This window comes from Onychomys torridus, chromosome 1 (genome assembly GCF_903995425.1).
Source record: "Onychomys torridus chromosome 1, mOncTor1.1, whole genome shotgun sequence".
Taxonomy (NCBI): Eukaryota; Metazoa; Chordata; class Mammalia; order Rodentia; family Cricetidae; genus Onychomys; species Onychomys torridus.
The window spans coordinates 175,551,211-175,572,440 of record NC_050443.1 but is presented as its reverse complement, the minus strand read 5'-3'; the positions used below and the strand labels follow the sequence as shown (position 1 = coordinate 175,572,440).

General features: G+C 50.3%; 1 protein-coding gene across 1 annotated transcript in view; it reads right to left on the bottom strand.

The window, feature by feature from the left end:
* Habp2 (hyaluronan binding protein 2) overlaps positions 1-13,142 on the bottom strand; it is a 62,657-nt gene extending 49,515 nt beyond the window's left edge. Inside the window, exons 1-2 of the mRNA XM_036179334.1 lie at positions 13,076-13,142; positions 12,696-12,881 (exon numbers count right to left, since the gene is read on the bottom strand). Of these exons, the coding sequence (XP_036035227.1) occupies positions 12,696-12,881; positions 13,076-13,142 (253 nt within the window). The remainder of the gene's footprint in view (positions 1-12,695; positions 12,882-13,075) is intronic.
* Between the last annotated feature and the right edge of the window lie 8,088 nt (positions 13,143-21,230).

Sequence of the window (21,230 nt, the reverse complement as noted above, 5' to 3'; positions counted from 1 at the left end):
AAGATTTTCCTCTGCAGGATTTTCCCTCCTGAAGGGGTAGATTGCTATTCCCGACAGAGGGCGTGTGCTCACTTCATCCACCGCACAGTGCCGTGAGATCAGAATGGCAGACTCTGTTCCAAGTGAGGCCAGCTGGGCAGCCCCGTCTGGGTCCACTGCTTAAGGCACATGTGACCTTGGATGAATCAATGCCTGTTGTCAGAAAGTGTGTTAGTTACTCCTCTTCATTTAGCCAAACACCCGAGGGAAAAGTTAAGGGTTTTTTCGTGTGTGGTGTTGCTGTTATTGTTGTTTTCTGGCTTATAGTTTGAGGCACAGTCCACTGTGCTGGGAAAACAATGGTGTCAGAGTCTTGAAAGCACTTGTCACACTGTGTTCACTTTCAAAGCAGAGGGAGATGGATGCAGACACTTCCTTTTCCTGTTAATCCAGCCCCAGGCCATGTGCATTGGAAGCCGCTGCTCACATCCATTGTAGGTACTGCCTCAGTAAACCGTTCTGGAAATCCTCTCACAAACACAGAAGTGTGTTTCACGCTGAATCTGAAGTTCCGTCAAGCTCACAATGAAGGTTGGCCACCACACCCAGGAGAGCTTGGGGATAAATGTGGCTTATCTAACAATGGCTGACTATATCACCAATGGAAAATCCACGAGCTGGATGTTTCATCTGGTCCTCAGCATACGCTAGAGTCCTGAAGAAGTAGGCAGAAGTGCCAGTGAAGGGAGAGGGAAGTGTTTTCTCCCTTCATGTCCTCTGGAGAGGTTACCACCAGGTGTGGCCCAGGCTAGAAGTGGATCTTCCCGTTTCAAGTGACCTAACTAAGAAAAATCCCTTACCAGTGTACACAGCCATTTGGGTTTTAGTTAGTCCCAATGTAGCCAAGTTGACAACCAAGAATAGCCCCACAACTGTGGGAAGCTAACACTGTGTTCTTCAGCCGTGTTGCCACCCAAATTAGTGATCTTCGAGTTAACTGAGAGTGAAGGAATGTAGATGGTGTTAGCTTCTCACTAGCCTCGCCATCACAGCATCTCTGGATGGGTCATTGTCACAGTGGCCTAGGCGGCTGTGTAGGGACTCCAAAGCCTTTTGTTTTGTTTTGAAGTAACGCCTCACTGTGTAGCCTGGGCTGGCTTTGAACTCACTAGCCTCCTGCCTCAGTCTCCAAAGTGCTGAGATTACAGGCGTGGGCCGCCATGACTAGCGTTGAAGGATGATTTTCTTCTGAAAACACTAGCTCTTCACTTGGCTCTGTAGACATGTGATGGGTGGCCAGAACTAGTGAAGGTATGCCAGGTCTCCCTTGAAGTTCTGCCTGACTTCTGTGTGGTCTTAACCTACGGGTCAAATGCCACTCAGTTCTGCACATCAACATGTCAATCACTGAGAAATCTGCCCAGGACAACAATGCAGGGCTAACTGGATCCAAAGGGCATGTAGCAGCCGCGGTGACCCTGGAGAGGGAAGTGAAATGGCACTCCAGTTCCTGGGAGATGGCTGCTGTTTCCAGAGAAGACGGGAATACCCCTTCTTCCCTTTATGACCTCGTGTCTCTCCCTTGCTATTCCCATTCTCTATCCATGACTCCTCCACACTCCTGGAGTCCAGGAGCTGATTTGCTAGTAAATTCTGTTTGGTACATTTTCACTCACCGAATAAAGCCTTTTTCTTTCCTACCAGTTGTCCATGGACATTGGTTTTTCCAGGAGATGAGTTTGGACCCTGGTCTGGTCCACTTGGAGCCTCGGTTTCCTTCCCTTTCAGGGTCTTTGTGAAGGTGAGATGTTCCTCCTAGCCTAGACTGTGTGTACCCAAATGTGACAGCACTCATACACGGCAGAGGACACACTGTTTTCTCAGCCCCGGTCCTACCCCTGCATCATTTTGCATGGTGGGAACTGTATTTCCTTGATTCTATTGTCCTCGGACTTCTGAGTGGGTTTAGCCACTCATGAGCACTAGAGAGAGATTAGAAGATGGCAGGAATTTACTTGTTGGGGTCCCTCCTCTTCCTTTGCTTCCTGTGGCCACTCTGGATATGTATGGTCTCCTCTATCATCCTTGTGCCTGCTCAGAATCTAGTGGACTTTGGCTGGCTATGTCAGAGACACTTGCCAGTTCCACACACTGAGTGTTCAGTGACCTTCTCACTTCATCTCAGCATCTCAAGCACCCCCGAGAAGAGGATATTACAATTATTAGCCCCGCTTTGCAGGTGAAAACGTTGAGTCTCAGACTAGTGAACTTGTCTGCCACCATCTGCTGCCAGTCAGTGGTACAGCCAGAAAGAAACCCAAGGTTACCAATGTGTCTGTAACCATGTTACCATGGCCATTTTACTAGCCAAGGATGGAATAACTGTGCTGACCGACCGGTTCAAGGCTCACTTCTGTTAGCCAACTGTGACCCCAACCACCAGGCCAGCCCTAGCCCCCAGCACTGCAGCCCCAAGAAGTGGGAAGCAGCCCCCCAAATCTATGGCGGTTTCTTGTGACAGATACCCAGGCTAAGCCGCAGGAAGCCGCTGTAGCTTTGATGGGAGACCAGATCCCACGCAGGCACTTCGAGGGTATGGCTTGCTTTGAACAGATCACTCAGTATAAAGGAGAAGAGAAAGTGAAGGGGTGGAGGAGGTAGAAGAGGGAGAAGACGAGAGGAGAGGAAGCCCCTGATTTCACAGAGCCCAACCCTGTGAGACAGTTTCTGATGACCAGGGAAAGGCTTTGAAAAATGGAGGGCAGCATACAAACCCACTCTCTGAAAGTGGGGGTGGATCCTGGCAGATATCACATGGGGACCCCTGCTGTGGAGCCAGGGGGACCTCGAATGAGTTCAGGTGATAAAAAAAAAATTGTATATATATAAAAGTTAATAGAGAGCTGCCACACTGTCTTCTAATTCCCAGTGGGAATCCTGGGGGGCAGAGCGCATCAGACTGCTGCATCTTAGTGCCCAGCTACACTCCACACATCCCGAGAGGTCGCTCAGAGCTGAGGAACATTCTCTCAGCTTGGGATGAAAGCGTCTTCGTGTTAAATGTGCCATGCAGGCATCTTGGTTTGAATGGCTCCCCTGCTACGCCCCTTCCTCCTAGCAGGTCCCCGAATGCTTGCTAGCTACAGAGGCTAAAACCTGCAGTAAGGACCACAAAAATGGCATGTGTGTGCCTCTGGTTAGAAAAGAGGGTCCTGTGGATGCCCCAGGAAGAATGCCCTTTAGGACCCAAATCTGGCTCTTTCCATGTTGAAATCATTTGCTTCCCTCTTCCTGGTGTACTTAGAAAGAGTCAGAATGCATTAGTGGGCCAAGCATGCCCTCCTTGTGTGATCCCACCCTTGGATTTTGTTCATTTTACCCTGGACCACTCTCCCCTTTGACTGCCAAACTCCAAGTGAGCAACACTCTCCACAGTTCCTTCAACGCATTCTTCTCCATCGTTACTACTGCAGGATCTGCACGCTGATTCCCCTCCCCTTCAGTCTGCTGTCTGTAAGCCTGACTCTTCACACTGTCTGGCCTCAGTTGCTGACATGCTGGGTTCCATCTTTCCATCTAACTCAACATCTTTTTGAGAGATCCCACAACACATAGTTATTTATTATCTATCCCTTTCAGTGGCCTCTTATGTCTCAGATCCAGGATTCAGAGAATTGTGTGTTCATGCCTGCTGTGTCCTTGGTGTCCAAGCACAAAGCAGAAGCTCGGGAGGTATTTGTGGAACCCATGGCTGGTTGGTACAGAGAAGGAAAGCAGAGAAACAGAGCTGGTAGATGCTGCAAGATGTCCAGAGGTGATTACATTCCCGAGAAGCAGAGAATGCAGTCAACAGCTGGGAGGGAGGAGGAGGTCAAGGAGGGGCCAAGAAGGCTAGCTTGTCTACTGATGCCCTATCCTCTACTGGAAAGCACCATGTGTACAAATGTGTGGTGATGTAGGCTTGAGTCTGTGTCTACAACTGGGGACATGAGCTCCACATGTATCTGCCCCACCATGTGGCCATAATTCATCACCCATCCTGAGATGACACAGATGAAAACATTTCTAAACTATGACAAAAGATCCTAAGGATGGCTCGCTCAGAACAGATCCTGTTGTTAGTGACCTGTGACCTGTGATTGTAGTTTTGAATAATACTTATAAAAACATTATTTAGAGAATGTGACCAACATGATATGGCTTAGCTATGTGAAGAAAAGAAGGGAGGGGAGAGGAAGCTGAGGCCTTCTGAGTGGAGAGTCTACTTCCGCCAAGTTCCAACAGGTAAGTGCCCAACAGAGAGGTAAGAAGTGGATAATCTGAGCATGGGAGTTGGTCACCAAGGCTAAAACCAGAAACCATTGAATGACAGGGAAGTTGCCTCCGGGTTTTGAGGGGAGTGCTGTTTTCCATCATAAGTCATTCAGCACTATGAATTTTTTAAAAGCCATGTATTCTTGTAACTTTGATACAACTTACTTATTTTTAGACAGGGTTTTACTATGTCACCCTGACTGGCCTGGAACTTGCTATATAGGCAAATTTGGGCTGGAATTCACAGAAATCTGCCTGCCTCTGAGTTCTGGAATTAAAGCTGTGTACCATCATGTTTGACCTCAATTATTTAATTGTACTTCTCTATAATTTGGATAGAATTAAAAATGTTGTCATATTTTCTTAATTCTTTTTGAAGTGAGAAGATCTGTGATAGGGTATCAGAGAGACAAGGTTAGGTGGTGCCAGGTACCAGATGCCTTAGCAATCTGGAGAACTATTTGAGATCTGCTCCACCGTAAGGTCTCCCAGGCTCCCAGGCTGGTTGCCTGAGCTGGTGTCTGTCTGGCATTGTCCTCCAGTCCCATCCTAGTCTGAGCTCTGGGAAATACCTTGGGTCTCTGTGAGTAAAATTCACTGCCAACTTGACTGCACATGACCACAGGCATATCAGTGAAGGTATTTCCAGAGAGGTATAGCCAGGGAAGAGAGATGTCCTGACTGTGGGAAGCAGCCTCTCACGGGCCTGGGTCCCAGACTGAGTAGAGGAAGCAAGCTGAGCACCCGCGTTCATCTTAGCTTCCTGACTGTCATAGAATATGAGCAGCTGCCTCCAGCTTCTGCAGCTGTGGGGAACCATATCCTCAAAGGGCAGTCCAAACAAACCTTCCTCCATCTAACTGCTTGTATCAGGTCTTAGTAATGAAAGAGATGTAACCCACGTGGTTCTGGGTGAGCAAGATGGTCCTCGATGGAGCCATTGAGCAGCTAGATACAAATCAAAATGGTGTCCTGAAGTCCACACCCCTGCAGAGGCAGGCTGGGCCTTTCTGTGGGGCAAGAATGAAGATGGAGACCTTAGCGGAATTTCAGCGTTCTTCCCAATGTGCTCTCCAGGGGCTGTGCTTTCCACATCCTTCATCCTCACTTGGCCCTGGGGCTTGGACTGCATCCTACCCAGCAGTGTTCCAAACCTTCCACAGGAGGGCCCAGCAAGGACCAGGAGTCTGCAGCTTCTCCTTCCCCGAGCCTCTCCAGCTGCTGCCGTCCTCCAGTCTGAGGCCACACCACTGCTCTGGCTAGCTTCCTGACTAGCAACCCTTCCTGACACACAGGGTTCCAACACAGCCCTGCTCTTGACAGCCGGCAACTCCGGGTCCTATCTGCAGAGGTTGAAGTTCAGCCTTTCTAGAGGTGACTATGCTGCCGTCTGACTCTTGTTTAAGCCACCAACACCTCCAAATGAGTGCTGTTGTCTCAGAACTGCTGAGTCCATCTGGAGCCTCACCAATTCCCTCCAGCTAGTGTGCAGCTGGGGTATCTCCTACCCTGTTTTGGCCTCTCTGACACCAGCCTCTGTTCTTCCAGCCTGGACTCCCTCCTCCAAGAAGGCCAAGGTCCTGGGAATGGAGAAGGGCGGCTTTCCCTGGTGAGGGCTGAGGTCCTCTGCGAAGGTCTGCCTGCCAAGGCTGGCCACCCTACCACTTGACCTTTGCTTGCCCAATGCCATGACTTCCTATGGTGTGCACCAGGCAGGCAAATGCTCTGCAGGATGTGTGGGTATCATCCATGTAACCTTCCCCCATTTCCTTCCTCATCTGGTCCTCTACTGCTCACCCTCTATCTGTCCTCCACAAGCTGGTCTTCGTGTCCTTGGCTGCAGAGAAAAGAACATGGTCTGCTGTTCTGCAAACTGCTCAATGTCAGGTTTTGCCAAGGGGGCTTTCTCTCATCTCTCACTCTCCGTCCTCAGAGCGATATTCAGCTGGTTTCAGTGTGGGGATTAATCTAACCCAAGTGAACCGTCTACCCCTCTGCATGGAGAATCCTCTCAGGTCTGTTGTTTATCTGTCTTCCTCCTTCCCCACCCTAATCTTTGGAGCTTAAAAGGCTTAAAATGCTTCTTAGGCCTGGAATCATTCTTATAAGGCAGCTATTGATGAGCTAAACAGGAAAGATTTCAAAAGTTCGTGTGAGAACTTTGCTCTCCAATCCCGCTCCCATGCACCAGGCAGAAGAGAAAACGTGTTCTTGCATTGTCTCGCTTTCTAACATCCTCAGATGCTTTCTCATCATCGAGAAGAGGACCACTGTGACCCTCACACATGCCAGCCCATCCCTCCACCTACTCAGCTGATCAAACAGTGACATCCAGCAAGACTGCTTCACACCAGCTCAGCTCAGTTAGGGGTGGGCACTAACTCAGTCCAGAGGAAGTGTTCTCCCCATCATCCTCCCCACCATCCTCCCATCATCCTCCCCACCATCCTCCCACCATCCTCCCCACCATCTTCCCCACTATCCTCCCCATCATCCTCCCACCATCCTCCCATCATCCTCCCACCATCCTCCCACCATCCTCCCACCATCCTCCCCATCATCCTCCCCACCATCCTCCCATCATCCTCCCCACCATCCTCCCCACCATCCTCCCACCATCCTCCCACCATCCTCCCCACCATCCTCCCCACCATCCTCCCACATCCTCCCCATCCTCCCCACCATCCTCCCCCTCCCACCATCCTCCCCACCATCCTCCCACCATCCTCCCCACCATCCTCCCCCTCCATCCTCCCCACCATCCTCCCACCATCCTCCCCATCATCCTCCCCACCATCCTCCCACCATCCTCCCCATCATCCTCCCCCCACCATCCTCCCACCATCCTTCCCACCATCCACCATCCTCCCCCTCCCATCATCCTTCCCATCATCCTCCCCACCATCCTCCCATCATCTTTCCCACCATCCTCCCCACCATCCTCCCCACCATCCTCCCACCATCCTCCCCACCATCCTCCCATCATCTTTCCCACCATCCTCCCCACCATCCTCCCACCATCCTCCCCACCATCCTCCCCACCATCCTCCCATCATCCTCCCCACTATCCTCCCCACCATCCTCCCATCATCCTTCCCATCATCCTCCCCACCATCCTCCCATCATCCTCCCCACCCCATCCTCCCATCATCTTTCCCACCATCCTCCCCACCGTCCTCCCATCATCTTTCCCACCATCCTCCCCCTCCATCATCTTTCCCACCATCCTCCCCATCATCCTCCCCACCATCCTCCCACCATCCTCCCACCATCCTCCCACCATCCTCCCACCATCCTCCCCACCATCCTCCCCACCATCCTTCCCACCATCCTCCCCACCATCCTCCCCCACCATCCTACCCACCACCATCCTCCCACCATCCTCCCCCACCATCCTCCCCACCATCCTCCCCACCATCCTCCCACCATCCTCCCCACCATCCTCCCCACCATCCTCCCCACCATCCTCCCACCATCCTCCCACCATCCTCCCACCATCCTCCACCATCCTCCCCACCATCCTCCCCCCCACCATCCTCCCATCATCCTTCCCATCATCTTTCCCACCATCCTCCCCACCATCCTCCCATCATCCTCCCCACCATCCTCCCATCATCCTCCCCACCATCCTCCCCACCATCCTCCCCACCATCCTCCCACCATCCTCCCCACCATCCTCCCATCATCCTCCCCACCATCCTCCCCACCATCCTCCCACCATCCTCCCACCATCCTCCCCACCATCCTCCCATCATCCTCCCCACCATCCTCCCCATCATCCTCCCCACCATCCTCCCCACCGTCCTCTCCATTTGTGGCACAACCAACCACTGATCAGAAGAGCATCCTCTTCGCCACTCAGGAGCTACTTTGCTGATGTTTTATTTCCTGCTTACAATCCAGGGAGAGAAGCTGAGAATATGGAGCCTCAGAGAGGGGAAGAGCCCACCCAAGAGATGTCAGTCATGAGGCACAGTACTAGGTCTCAAGGCTCTGACTTGACCAGCCGTCCTGTGGCCCATCATAGTCTGGCTGTTTCTGAAGTGAAGAGGAATGTTGTGGGCAGTGATGGAGGGCAACCATGGGCAGCGTGTGAGCTCGCTGACACACCAAGAGAAGGAAGAGCTATGCCAAATGGCACCTATGGCAACCTCATGCACTAGGAGGAGACAGAAAGACCCTGTTCAGGTGTCTCTGCTGAGATGAACTTGCATGAGCAATGTAGATTAGTGTTTGCGGAATCAGAGCCACTGACAGGGACCACCCTAGTCATGTCAGAGTTGACATGGGCTGGGGGCAGGTGAGTGCTGCCTCTTCCCGGGGAAGAGTAGGCTGAAGACTCAGCAACCCTGTGCTTTCTCTCATACCTGCATCTCTGCCAGGCCAGCGCTGACTGAGGAAAATGGAATGGGCCTGGCAGCCTCCCTTGGGGTGGTTTTAGAGGGAAGCTGGAAACACACGTTTCGTTTCGAGGGTACATAGTGTGGCTGCAGGCAGCGGCTTGCCAAATGATCACTCACATTGTTGGGGACACAAGAAGCCTTCTTTCCAGGCTTGGCATGAAGTAGAAAGAAGAGCTGCAGAAATCAGGGCAGAGACTGGGACTCACTCATGGGAATCTGTGCATTTTCCCCACTTTGGGGGGCAGCAAGGCCCCAGGCTGTCTACACTCTAAATCATCTACTCAGGGACCACAAAAAACACAGTGGTGTCCTGGTGAAATAATAATGGGCATGTCCTCCTCCCCAGAATTCCTACAGGGAAGACTTACCATCCCCTAGACAGAGATGAGGGCTAATAAATCACACATCAGGATGAAGGATACACACACAGCACCAAGCCTACACACACACACACACACACACACACACACACACACACACACACACCACTCACTCACTCACATGGGGCTTGTCAGAGGAAAAAAGATCCATCAGTCTCCGCTTAGGCACCCAGCAGATGTCAATGACAGGAAGTAGGTCCTTAGGATAGAGAAGGAAGCAGTCACACATTACCCTGAGACCTGGAGTCTGAGGGGTGTGGCCACTGCCCTTATGAACCATCGTCACCTTCTTAGGAGAGCTTGGCCAAGTCTTGGGTCTTTACCAGGTTCCCAGGGCACTTCCTGAGAATTCTTCACCATGTAGGGATGCTCTGTGCTTTTGAGGGTTCTTAGCATTGTCCCCCAACTTCTGCCCATTTTGTGCCTCCAACAGTTCACTTATTGATGACCAGAAGTAAGTCAGGGCACTACTGAATGTTCTAGATGGGGAGCCAGGTAAGTTGTCTCCAGCTGAGAATCACTAGAAAGACAAAGAATTTATCCTTCTGTTTGACTATGGATACTCCAGTGAGTTCCTGCCTCCTACCAGACATGCTGGTCTCTCCACTGCTCTCCACACGCATGCTTGCTGGGTCTTCCCACCCCTGGGTTTGGAATATTCCTTATGATCCTTTACCCCCTGGAATCCACACTACTCATCTCCTCACATATTAAGGTGTGCTGTCTAACTGCTTTCTCCGGACTGAATCCTTCCACCTTGGAGGGACAGGGAGAACCACCACACTGGGGAGACAAGAGACCTATATGACTCCCGCAGCGGCTCCTTGCTGGGATTAAGTTATATCACCAGTGAGCACTGGCCTGGCAGAAAATACTTCTCAGTGGGGCTGCCTGCAGGTCATGTGGGAGACTTTGGGTGCAGCCTTTCTGAGTCCTCGCCTTTCCAGGGGGCAGGGGACTTCTTGTTATTTATTTCCCTCTTAGTCACCCCTCCCCCACATTCCTGTTACTGGCCCCAATGAACTCATCCATTTAGCAAGCTAGATTTGGGGCAACTGTCTTTTGGTGACTCGTTTCCCTGTCTCTGTCTCTCTGCTCTCTCCCCTGTGAAGAGAAACAAGCTCCCATAAAAAAGTGTCACAGCAAGCAAAACTCTGCTCAAATATCCATCTCCTTGAGGCTCCCTCTTCTGACCATCCAACTGAGTGAGCTGCCCATCCCATGGCACTCTAACCATTGGCTGCCACATGCATCTGCTGCAGCATTTCCTCTGAGCATAGGCCTCTAGGGACAGGACTCTGTCTGCTCAGTTACTCAAGTGACATGGAATATTCCTTTACACTGTGGGAATATATGTTGCTATGATTGGTTTAATAAAGAAGCTGGCTGGTCAATAGCTGAAAAGGATAGAGTTAGTTGGGAAAGCCAAAGTGAATGATGGGAAGGAGGGTGGAGTCAGTGGAGTTGCCAGGAGATACAGATGGGGCAAGATGTGCTGGAGCACAGGTAAAGACATGAGCCAGGTGTCAATACATAGATTAATAGAAGTGGGTTAATTTAAATTATAAGAGCTAGTTTAGTAATAAGCCTTAGCTATCAGCCAAGCATTTATAATTTATATTAAGTCTCTTGTGGTTATTTGGGAGTGACTCCCAGGACACAGGAAAATGCCTACACAGTAAGGTCTAAGAGGCATTGGGAGCTGGGTCATGAATTCTTGTGCTGTTTCTCCTATAGTGTGAGGAGAGAATAAAACAGAAATGAAAATTAATTTAGAAAGTGCATGCATGGAGGAGAGGTGACCCTCTGTGTAAGACTAAGAACTTGGCTTGGAACTAAGCTGATTCAAACTTCTGGGGGAAAGTCACAGGCTAGCTTCCAGCTCCTCCCCCTCAAGCTGTACATGTAGGGCCACAGAAAGCCCCCACATTCCCAGGGCAGGGAATGGGACTTTGATTATATAGTGAGTGATAGGTGCAGACTGATCCTTGGAAGACTTAGGATTGCATTGGAGAGCAGGAAAAGTAAAAAAAAAAAAAAAAAAAAAGATTTGAACAGGGTGGGAATACTAATGGCAAAGGGATTCTGGAAGACTGGGGTTAGGAGGGGACTGAGTGCCAGGCAGTGCTTATCCCAGAGAGATGAAAGAGGGCAGGAACACTGGGCTCCTGATCTTCATTCACACTGCTCCTGGCGTTCAAAACTCTTGTCCATCCTCCATGGTATTTAATCCTCACAACACAGTAGGGCAGACATTCTTTCTCAGTGACCGGGAAAGAGAGGCCTGGGGAATACAGATGGACATAAAGAACGGGCGAGGTGAGACAGGACCAGATTCTAAGCCAGCTCCTCTGACTCTAAATTCACTCTGATTTTCAAAGACCAGGAATGTGATGAAAAACACTTTTGATACCATTGTAGTAACAGCTACCATTTGTTGCGGGCTCCGGTGTGCCGGGCGCTATGCTAAGAGCCTTGAAGTCATCGTGTGTTTCATTGTCACCATGCTCCTGTGAGGAAGGTCCTCTAATCCTCCACTGTGTGCAGGTGGGGAAGCCGAAGCCCAGAGAGATTAAGACACTTGCCCACGGGGCAGAGCCGTGATTGGAACCAAGATGAATCTGGCTTCAAATCTGTGTGTGTGACCTTTGTAATATTTTGCCTGCTCCTCAAAGAGGATGACTCCAGGGGTCCATGTCCCCACGACCTGATGCTGTTTGAAAAAATGAGAACAGGAGAAAGCAGCGTCAGCTTAGCTGAGATCAGCCAGTGCTCAGCTTCCTTGGGATGGGTAAGGAAGGTTGGCTGAGCACCAGGTACACAGGCCACAGGCGACCCACCCAGGCAACCCACTTGACAGGGTGCTGGTGGCCACCTACCTTCCCCAATGCCTAGGTAGAGTCACGTTGCCAATATTTTCCAAGTGGAGGCTGTGCTAAAGGGAGCTGTGGTGGTTTGCCTTTGAAACAGTTCCACAAGCGTGTGTTCAGAAAATTCAGCCCCCGGTTTGCGGTGCTGTTTTGAAGGCTGTGGGGCTTTTAAGAGATGGGGCCTGGCTGGTAGAAAGAGGCATTAGGGGTGGGCCTTTGAAAGTTATACCGGCCCCTGGTCCTGGCTTGTGTTTCCTACTTCTAGATCAACTACCATGTGAGCAGCTGCCGGTGGACCCACGGCTATGGACAGAACGCTTCTTTCTGCCTCCCTGTTAAGATGGGCTGAAAGCCTTCTGAGTCTCAGAGTCAAAACTAATCTTTCCCTCCTTGCTTCCATCAACTGTTGGGTCTTAAGTGATAAGGTACCGCGGGGCCTGTGAATTTCCAAGCAGTGATTTGGGGATGGGTACACCTCCAGTGGGTGCCTGGAGACACTTGTTCCCCAAGTGTCCTTGGAGAGTTTCTCTTCTAGTTCTGAGTCCCCAGATCACAGCAGGATTCTGGGCACAGCCAAACACCCCCCAAATATAGGTGTAATGAAAGAGCAAATCCATGAACGAACATGCTCACATTTCCTTCTATCTGGACCAGACCAGGCTCAGGAGAGCCTCGGGGGTCTGTGCACCTTACTTCCAAAGGTCTCTGTCTGAAAGACAATGTTCTCTTCTCATGTCTACTGTCTCTACCTGAGACCTCTGCTAAGAATCCAAGACTCATTCTCATGTTCTTTATGCCAGTGGCTGGGAGGTGGGGCCCCTCCACTCTGGCCGCACCCTCAGCCTCACTGTGGACCGTGGAGGGCAAGGAGCGGGTGACCTGGAGCGGGTGGCCTGGAGCAGGTGACCTGGAGCGGGTGGCCTGGAGCAGGTGGCCTGGAGCGGGTGGCGTGTCACACTTGCAGTCGCTCCTCTAGCTAGGAGGAGGTGAATGCCACAGTAGATATGCTCGTGTCTCATGCTAGAAGGAAAGCTTGGTGGGCTAATACAGGTAAGCTATACAATGGGAGAAATTGTCTCTGCCTCCTGTTTATTCCAAGAAAGAGAAGAGCTCACCCCAGGTAACTTACCATAGTCTTCGAAGCCCAGCTGCCTCTGCTCCAGTCTTGCTTTGCAACTTACTGCCTGTAAGACCATGGTTAGTTAAGAACTCCGGGACACAGTGATCATGTGAAAAGTGGGGTGACTCTTCATAGATTTTGGTGAGGGTGAAGCTGGTGCTCGACCCAGCGCAGTTCCCGATACAACGATTGCTCAGTCAGTGTTAGTACTGTCCTTAGACTGTCTCAGAACCCTCCCTCAGCGAACTGGCCCTCCTCTAAACTGCAGCCTGTTACCAGAGGATGGGCGACAGAGGCCCCCAGGAGCGCAGACCTAGGGGTTGTGGCTGGTGAGCTGTGCTCTCCCTTGCCATTCCCAGATCTCTTTCTACTGTTGTGCCTTCTGGATGATAGGGAGGACTCGGGTGAAAGGCACTTACCCTGCTGACTTACAGCGTTATGTTTCTCTGTGTCCCTGGCGGGTGCAAGGAACCATGCCAGCCATGAAAAGACAGATTGGATGTTTCAAATTGGTTCCTGAAACAGGCAGGCGATTGGATAAAAAGATGATTCTAATCCATTCAATTACATGTGAAGTCCTGCACTAAGCCTGCATATGCATTATTCGTCTGATTGCCACCCTAGCCCTATGAACTAGACACTCTATTATCTCTGCTCTATGGATGAGGGAATCAAGGTTCAGAAAGGCTAAGTATCTTGTCCAGGGTCACCCAGCGAGGAAGTGGTGGAGCCGAGGTTCAAATCCAAGTCTGTTTGACCTTTAAGTCCGAGGGACCTTGTTACCCATTAGGAAATGGAGTCTTGGAATAAAGGGGTTATCACTTTGACCCTGCTTCTGATTACTTGGGTATTTCAGTTAAATGTATACATTCTTTCTTAGCAACAGGGACATTAGAGACTCTTCAAACCCCAGTACCAAAAAAGTTCTTTTTCCTCCTCATTTTAGGCGAGGATGTGAAAAGGACACTTGACCCAGATACGGAGTGTCTCTTCCAATAAGCAGATCGCAGAGAACGCCTCTTAATTAAGCCGTGACCTTCACCCAGTTCGGCTGTTTCCTGTCTCTGGCTTTCTTTTCCTACTTACACTGCTCTGCGTGGAAACGAGGCTGGACCCAGAAAGCATTAACTGTCTCCTATCTTTCCTCTCTGAAGCGCCAGTTCTGGCTCCAATCTCCTTGCCAGGAGCTGCCCACAGGAAGTCACAGCTGGATGGCCCAAAGCCCTTCAAGGCCAGGAGCCGGAGAGAAGGCATTTCCTCTGTTCTCTCCCCAATCTGTTTTCTGGTGGGAGCCGCTGCCCCTCAGCTAGTAGAGTTAGAGACAAAGGAGCCATGTGGGTGGGCATCTTTTCTTTTACTCCGAGGAGTCAAGAGGAAGTAGGTCCCTCAAGGCTTTCTTCCTCCAAGGTACCTCCCTCACCTGCACCTGCAGCCTAAGCTGGACTCAGTCCCCTGCCGAGTTCACCTGGCACTGGCTGCCAGAGAAGGTGCCTCATGGGAACGTGCCACACCCTTCCCCGCCTAGCTCCCTGTGTGGTTCCCTGTTGTCTCTGACATGCAGGAAGCCTGCTGTCAAGGGCTCCATAGCCCAGCCCATCTTTAATTCACTTCCTCTTCCTCTTAGATCTGTCTTTTCACTCACACTTCATCTTACTCTGCTGCCTCTGGCTAAAATGCCTTCCTCCTTCCTCTGTGCGGCTTTAATCTACCCAGGTGCCATGGCCTGGAAAGATAGCTTCCATTGTCTGACATTTTCCCACTCTGCTCAGTGATTGTAACTGCTTAGAGCCCTCTAAGATGCATACCCACCTATAGATACAGGATCTACATGAAAGAGTAGTGATTAGTGATGTCTGCCATGAGTATAGGAGGAAATTAGTTATTGATTAGTGATGTCTGCCATGGTTATAGGAGGGAGATGGTATTGATGAATGATATCTTCCATAGGTAAAAGGAGACACTACTGATTTGTGATGCCTACCGTGGATAGAGGAGGGAGAAGAGGAAGTGGACTTTGGCTAGAGCCAATGGATATCTGCCTCTCCCATGCAGCCTATAACAATGGCTTGTCTTGCTTATCATAGACTACCCTATCAATAAACACCTTATTGCAGGGGCTCTGGGAAGGGGGATCTGGCTCATTTCCATTCTCTACCTGATCCAGATAGTTAAGGACCCCACTTATCATTGTCGTGGCTAGTTCTGATGAGAATTAAGGTGTGCCAGCACCACACTGAAATGCTGGCCATGTCCCTGTCACCACTCCATGAAGGAGGGCCTCCCTCAGAGCCACTGGGGATGGGGAAACAATGTTCAGAGTGATATGCAGCCTTTTCAGGGTCAACAGGGCAGTGAGTGGTGGGACCAGGACCCTCTGGCTCCAAGCCCTGGCTGTTAGACTAACATGTTTCTTGGTGTGTGCTGGTGGTCGGTGCGGTCCTGAGCCACTTGCTCTTGGTGAAGTTGCTACAATTCTATTGCAAAGTCTCTGAGAGCAGAAACTTGTCATATACTTTATTGTGTCCTCCTCTGACACACGGAAGTACCCAGCACACCCAATCCAGAATTGATGGGTCCCTGCTCTTTTGGGGGTGGGTTTATTTATCATCTTACAGTTCTCTTATATTTTGGGAATATGGGATGAAGATCACAGGTGCTTATAGAGCACGGGGTTTGGCTCGAAATGACTCAGGGGCCCTAAAAACACTGCTCCAGGGGTAAAAACAGCCCCTCCGCTCTTAATGAAGAATCTAACTTTCACAGATGCAGTAGCAACATTTTTCCACAAGAGGGCAGTAAAGACAAGGCTACCAAACCCAACTCCTACACAGCCTCATAAATCAAGGGGATCCGGTGTGGGGAGTGTGGTTGTTTCTTTTGTTGTGGCTGCTGTCATTGATCTCAGATCACTTGTGCCACCACAGGCTGATGCAAAGATCTAATGGATAATTTCCTCACGACTTCCAGTAGAACGCGGGAATGGGCATTTAGCCATCTATCTCTTTGTCCAGCCTGTATTTATTGAGTGTCTACTATAATACAGCTCTGTGCTGTCTGGATGCGAGGGAAGACCATGCAGGAGATGTTGACTGGAAAACTCTAGTGCATTTGTGGAAAGATGCCTGAAGTCTGGGAGGCCCAGAGTTTGTCTGAAAGCCAGGAGGGCATCTTGGAGGAGGTGACATTTGAGCTTACATTGATAGTCAAAGGTGTGCATCCCAGACAGAGAACTGGAGAAGGACAGATAGGTTTCATAACTGAGATTGTTCATCATAGTCCTTTCCTCGGATGGCCTGAGTTGTGGACCCAGCATGCTTGAGAATCTTGGGGATTAGGTCTGGGGGAGTGTTAGCACCAGAGCAAGGGTGGTGGGCTAAGTCCCTAGGAAGCTGCCGAGAGAGTCGCCTATTCTCTTTCCCTCAGTTTGTGGAACCCCAGCTGGAAAATGGTGGCAAGCAAGGCTGCCGCCGAAGTACTGTGCAGGAACTGACACCTGGGGGCGCCAGAGGGCAGGAACAGCCCTTCCTGCTGTCTCCTGGAGGCAGAAGGAGGCGCGTGGTTCCTGTGGTCTCAGGGGCCACGTGGATGGAAAGGTCCAACCATGTGTGTTTATCACTGCCACTGCGATGATCTCACAGAAATGACAATAAAACCCTAATTTTGGTTTGCTGAGATCGGCCACACCAGGCTTTTTCCATATAGTAGCACATCCTTGTGGGTGTCCTTACTGTTCCCATTTTACAGCTGAACAAACTGACGCACAGAGATTTAAGGAACGGAGACTTGTTAAAAAGTGCAAGATGCTGGGACTGGTAGCGTAACTTGGAGCCTCAGCTGTTTGGAGGCTGGAGTAGGACTGAAAATTTAAGGCTAGCCTGGGCTACAGAGTGAGTTCAGTCTCCGAATCCTCGCCCCCACACCACACACACACACACACACACACACACACACACACACACACACACACACACACACACACAGCCACCAAGAGCCAAGATTCAAATTTAGTGTGTTCTTCTAACTTAGAAGTTCAGAATTCGTCCATTTCCAGCTGCTTCGGTGGAAGAGTCAGTCACTGTTGATGTGATCTTCTAGGAAAAAGCTCCTTTCTGGGGCTTTGATTGTGTTTCCCTTGACAATTTAGTTACCTTGAATTCAAGTGAACTGGGGTCAGGGAGATGGCGAGTGGACGAAGGTGCTAGCTGATGACCGAGTTCAGTGCTTTGGACTCTTCTAAGCTCTCTTTGTATCTCAGCACAAGTGCCAGGGCACCCCCAGATCAGTTGATCGATCAATCAACCCATCAGTGAAATGATTTATTTAAAAACTGAATCTAACTTGGAGGCAGTGCCTTAAAGCCAGTTGATGTCTGTGAGCTGAGCAGTGACCAATGTAGGACCTTGTACTGAAGATGTTGGCAGCCCAGGTCCCCTTCCTCCCCGTCCCACCCTGCTGCGCTAGCCTGGATGGATTCTTATCACCCTCCTCTCCTTAGGCTTGCCTAAAGAGCAGGCACTCCCAGCCCTGAAGGGTGGCTTCCCCCTTTCCTGCTTCAGGGGAAGCCAGGCATGCCTCATTTCAAGTCCAGACAGAGGCGATGGGCCCTGGGTTGGTCTTCTAACCTCTCTGGCCTCCGTGTTCTCAGTCTGCAAGGTGAGTAGCTCTTTTCCATTGCTGTGATGAAGACAATGTAAGGGAGGAGAGGTTCATTTTCGCTTACAGATCTACTACAGATCCAGAGGGGCTGTGGGTCATCATGGCGGGGACTGCTCAGTGCAGCTGTGCTCACAAAACACAACAGAACGGGAGAACAGGGAAGGGACCAGGCCACAAAACAACCTCACATCCTAAATGTCCCATGACCTCCCCAAATGGCACCACTGGTGGAGACCAAGTGTTCAAACTCAGGGGACATTTCATACTCAAGTCACAGCAACGAAGTGTCGACTGAGTTGCACAAATTTAAGGTCCCCAGTTGCTGCCAATTTTCACTGAAATAAAAACTACTGCTCGGCTGGGCATGGTGGTGAACACCTTGAATTCCAGTATTTGAGAGGCTGAGGCAGGAGGATCACTGTGAGACTGTGGTCAGCCTGGACTATAGTGTGAGATCTTTTGAGAGAGAGAGAGAGAGAGAGAGAGAGAGAGAGAGAGAGAGAGAGAGAGAGAGAGAGAGAGGTCAATTAAACTATATCTCAATGATGAAATGCTACGTATTGTAAGAAACACACACATTATGATGCTATCTCTTGTAGTGGATGTTTGTTCAAGAAATGGTGACCTTGTGGTCCCCATATAAAACCCTCAGCATAAGTGTCTTGCTCAGAGCCACCATTGATTGAATGTGGGGCTCATTAGCCACAGTGCAGTCTTGCCTAGGGTCCCTGCTGGAATTCCCTCTGCCCTCAGGGAGTGCCTCTCTAGCACATACTCTCTCTTCATGCCCCCAAGCTCTTGGGAGCAGTTTCTCCCCAGGCAAGAACTTGGACCCAAGTCTCTTCAGAAACAGAGAGAAGAAAGTACCTTGCAAGATTCTCCGGGAAAATTTGACTCCTCTCTGTTCTCAGTGAGCCTGTCAGACTCCTACCTGACTCTTTGAAAGTTGGAACATTAGCTGGGTCAGCAGGGAACCAAGTACACAGCAGAAGTTCCTTGCTACAGCAAAGCTTTTCTTCCTCCTGAAGCGTGATGGAGTTCTCCTCCATCCTCAGCTCGGTGCTGCTTGCTCTTGCAATGGCGAGGCCCTTCCAATAGCTTGAAAGTCAGCCACAAGCTGACTGAAGAAGCCAGAGGCAACCTCGGTGGCTGCCAGCTCTGCAGACCCAGAGCAAGGAGCCAGGAGCCCCTGTCACTCACAGCTGGCAATATGTGGAAGAGACTAGTCATCTGTCAGTGGGCAGAGCGGGGTTCTCTGGCAGGGCCACGGTGCCTGGCCCTACTGCACACAAAGTCTGTCCATTGCCTTGGCCTTGTGGCTCTGGGTCCTATTGCCTGCACGCAGTTTCTCTATTGCCACAGTCTCCTCGTCCTGAGCCGTGCTGTACAAACATTATATCAACTGCCTCAGCCTCGTGGCTCTGGGCTTTTTTTGCCTCCACTTGAACAGAAATTAGGGGGAGAGAGGAAGAGACAATCCAAGACATCTGCTATTGAAAAAGGCTGGCCTGGGCTCTGCTAGGACTTGGCCTTTCCAGGTGGCCCACAGACTCGCTCACATAGGCTAAAAGCAACCTGTCCCAGACTCCGGTGACCCCAGAGGGGATTCTTCAGAGGTAGAGTGATACCCACTCACCTACCCCAGAATCAGGGTGATCTGCCCCCTTCTCTTGCCTGCTGCTCTGGAAATGTTTACTGTAATGTTGACATGGACTGTTACAGACCCCCCAATGACAGTTCCCAAGCCATGCAGCATCCCAGGCAGAGGAGTCTATTGCGGGTCCATTTTTTTTTTCTTTTTGCAAAAATGAGCCGTATTTGGCCTTTTGTCTGCCTGTTGGCTGACCCTCCTTCTTGAGAACCAAGGAGGAAGAAGCAGTGTTAAGCGAGGGGAGGGAGAGAGGCAGATCTCTGCAGTAGGGCAGGTACCACAGCAGCCGAGTGCCCAGCAGAGGGGCTGGCAGAGCGGGGAAGCAAAGACTGATGGGACACAAATTCCAGAAGGACTGAGCTCATCTCCCAAAGAGACTGTTCTGGTGGAAGCTCTGCCTCAACTCCCCTCCCCATCTCTTTCCCCAAACCCACCCCTTCAAAGCCTGCCAAACACAGTTTCTCCCCCAGAGAGGCTCAAGACCACTCCCACGGGTATATAAACTGCATCGCAGAAAACAGACGTGTGGCTCTTCCAGTCTCTCTTCCCCTCTCCTCTCTGACGGGCTGGGGAATCACCCAGGAAAGCTTTACCCATCGAACCTCAGCTTTTCCTGATTCGGTTTAATTTGGATTGCTGTGTCAGGGGAGAGGCCTTCAGGGTGCAAAGACTTCTCAGAGATGGCAGTGTCTGAGGCTGTCACTGAAACCAGACTGCGGTGCAGAGTCAAGCTCAGCCTCCTCTGTGGCAAGGGCATTGCCTTCCTCACATCCGGAGGGCAGTTGAAGGAGAAAGCCTCTCCCTAAACCATTGCCACTAACTCTCACTTAGCAGAAAATCTGACCTGAGTGGTTCTGAAGCCAACTGAACTTCTGTGTGTCCCACCAAATGTGAATATTAATCACATGCACTAGTCTTCTGGATCAGAAGACACCACTGCAGATGTGGTGGCTGTTATATAACATCATCTAGGCAATGAATTATCCTTTTTCTAAGATCTAAAAGGAAAAAAAAAAAAACTATCTCAGGCTGGGCTTGGTGCCGCATACCTATAATTTCAGCACTCAAAGTTTGACACAGGAGGATTGCTGAGAGTCCAAGGCTAGCCCAAGTTACCCAGTGAGTTCTAGGCCAGGCCGGTCTGAGCCATAATATGAGAGGCCTTGTCTCAAAAACATTAAATAATACTCTCGAAGCTGAGGCAGGGGTCGTAAGTCCAAGGCTAACTTGTGCAGCTTCGTGAGACTGCTTCACAATGAAAAGAAAAAAAGACCCCATATATAAAAAATGTCTCAATTTTAAAATGTGTCAGACCCTATAGAGCTTTGAATAAAGACCTTCCTCAGAAGATTGTTCTGGAAATCAAATGGGGTAATGCACATAATTCACCATACAGGATTCAGAATGTTCTTAGGTTTTCCTAACTCCAAAGGCTTTCCTGCTGGTTTGGGGGCCACCAGACAAGATAGCCAGTGGATTCTAAGAGGTGCCTCTATCCCAGGAAGCCACGGGGAAGCTTCTCACAGCACCAGGAGACACCTTAGTCCCCTCTCCTCCCTCAGATCATATTTCATTCTCTTTCCCTTCTGTTTCAGGTTGCAATAATCCTTGTTGATTATGAAGGGGAAAATGCATTCACATCTGTCCTTGATCCACTAAGTCAAGAAGGACATAGAAATGCAGCAGCACAAAGCATTCTCGCCTGCCCCTCTGAAAGGCAGTTCCCATCGACTGTGGGTTTGCAGGAACTCCCTTACATGTGTTTTTGATGCCGAGCCTAACATTTGACTTTCTTCTCCTGCTCCAAAGTGTTATCCAAATAAATAAGAATTAGAAGATGTTTGTTTAAACCTAGAT